Below are 1,036 nucleotides of genomic sequence, written 5' to 3' on the forward strand. Positions count from 1 at the left end.
GTAAGATGTTTGAGATTGTTTTTGAGACACTAATGCTTCGATATTTGGTTCGATGGAGGTAGTTGTAATTCTCAGTGAGTTCTCAAGGTGCTCATCAGATATTTCGGTTCTAGTTTTATTCTTCGTGTGCTTTATCCTTCAAAATAGCTGCTCACAAATGTAGGTGATTCCAAATAGCGATGAAATGCATAAGACATGATTGTGAAGCTAGGGATATTTTTTTCTGGGAAGATACATCTTATAGAAGTCCAGTAAAGAGATGATCAAATTTTTCTTTAAGTTGAATGTCAGATTGTAGCTCTATGCATTCCATTTGAAGATTGACAGGCAATATTTTCATGTCGACTGAAAATGGAGTCGCAAATATACCAAAAGATTGATGATTTTTCCGGAAATCTTGAAATCTGTTCTCAAATTCCTGTATCAAATCGAAAAGCAAGGCTGCATATGTTTCGTTGTTCACAGGACCGTGTTTAGCTAACGTGTCGAAATGCATAAAATTGTTTGATTTCATTTGAGATTGCCATAGTATAAGTTTCATTTCAAACGCTGTTATAGTTTGAAACATTGTGTTGATCAGTTGGTTTTCACCTTGAAGACGCATGTTTAACTCATTTAAATGAGCGGTCAAGTCTACTAAAAATGCCAAATGTGTGAGCCCGTTTTCATCGTCAAGTTCTGGCACAAATTCTGTTTTTGATTCCATCAACGACTTGATTTCATTTCGCAAATCATAAAATCTTTTCAACATTTTACCTTGACTTAACTATCTTACTTCCGAAAAGTAAATGATGTCCCCATAGTCGGCATCCATAAATTTAAGGAATTCCTGGAATTGGCGATGATTCAATCCCTTGGTTGTTATGAAATTTACAGTCTTGATGACAATCTGCATGACGTTATCCATCTTTAAAGCTTTTGCGCATAAATTTTCTTGGTGTACTATGCAGTGATATTTCATCATACGTAAATTTTGGGAGGCAATTGCATCATCTTCTATTAATTTTACAAGTCCATCTCTTTTACCTATCATCGC

The 1,036-nt window shown here is 35.0% G+C and overlaps 1 protein-coding gene across 1 annotated transcript; it reads right to left on the minus strand.

Moving 5' to 3' along the window:
* Positions 1–238: 238 nt before the first annotated feature.
* On the minus strand, positions 239–751 carry LOC150097524 (general transcription factor II-I repeat domain-containing protein 2-like). Its single transcript, XM_090406942.1, has one exon. The coding sequence runs from the start codon at positions 749–751 to the stop codon at positions 239–241; it is 513 nt and encodes a 170-aa protein (XP_090263068.1).
* Between the last annotated feature and the right edge of the window lie 285 nt (positions 752–1,036).

The sequence above is a fragment of the Typopeltis vanoorti genome, chromosome 17, assembly GCF_054136105.1.
Source record: "Typopeltis vanoorti isolate ZY-2024b chromosome 17, IOZ_Tvanoo_1.0, whole genome shotgun sequence".
Classification (NCBI taxonomy): domain Eukaryota; kingdom Metazoa; phylum Arthropoda; class Arachnida; order Uropygi; family Thelyphonidae; genus Typopeltis; species Typopeltis vanoorti.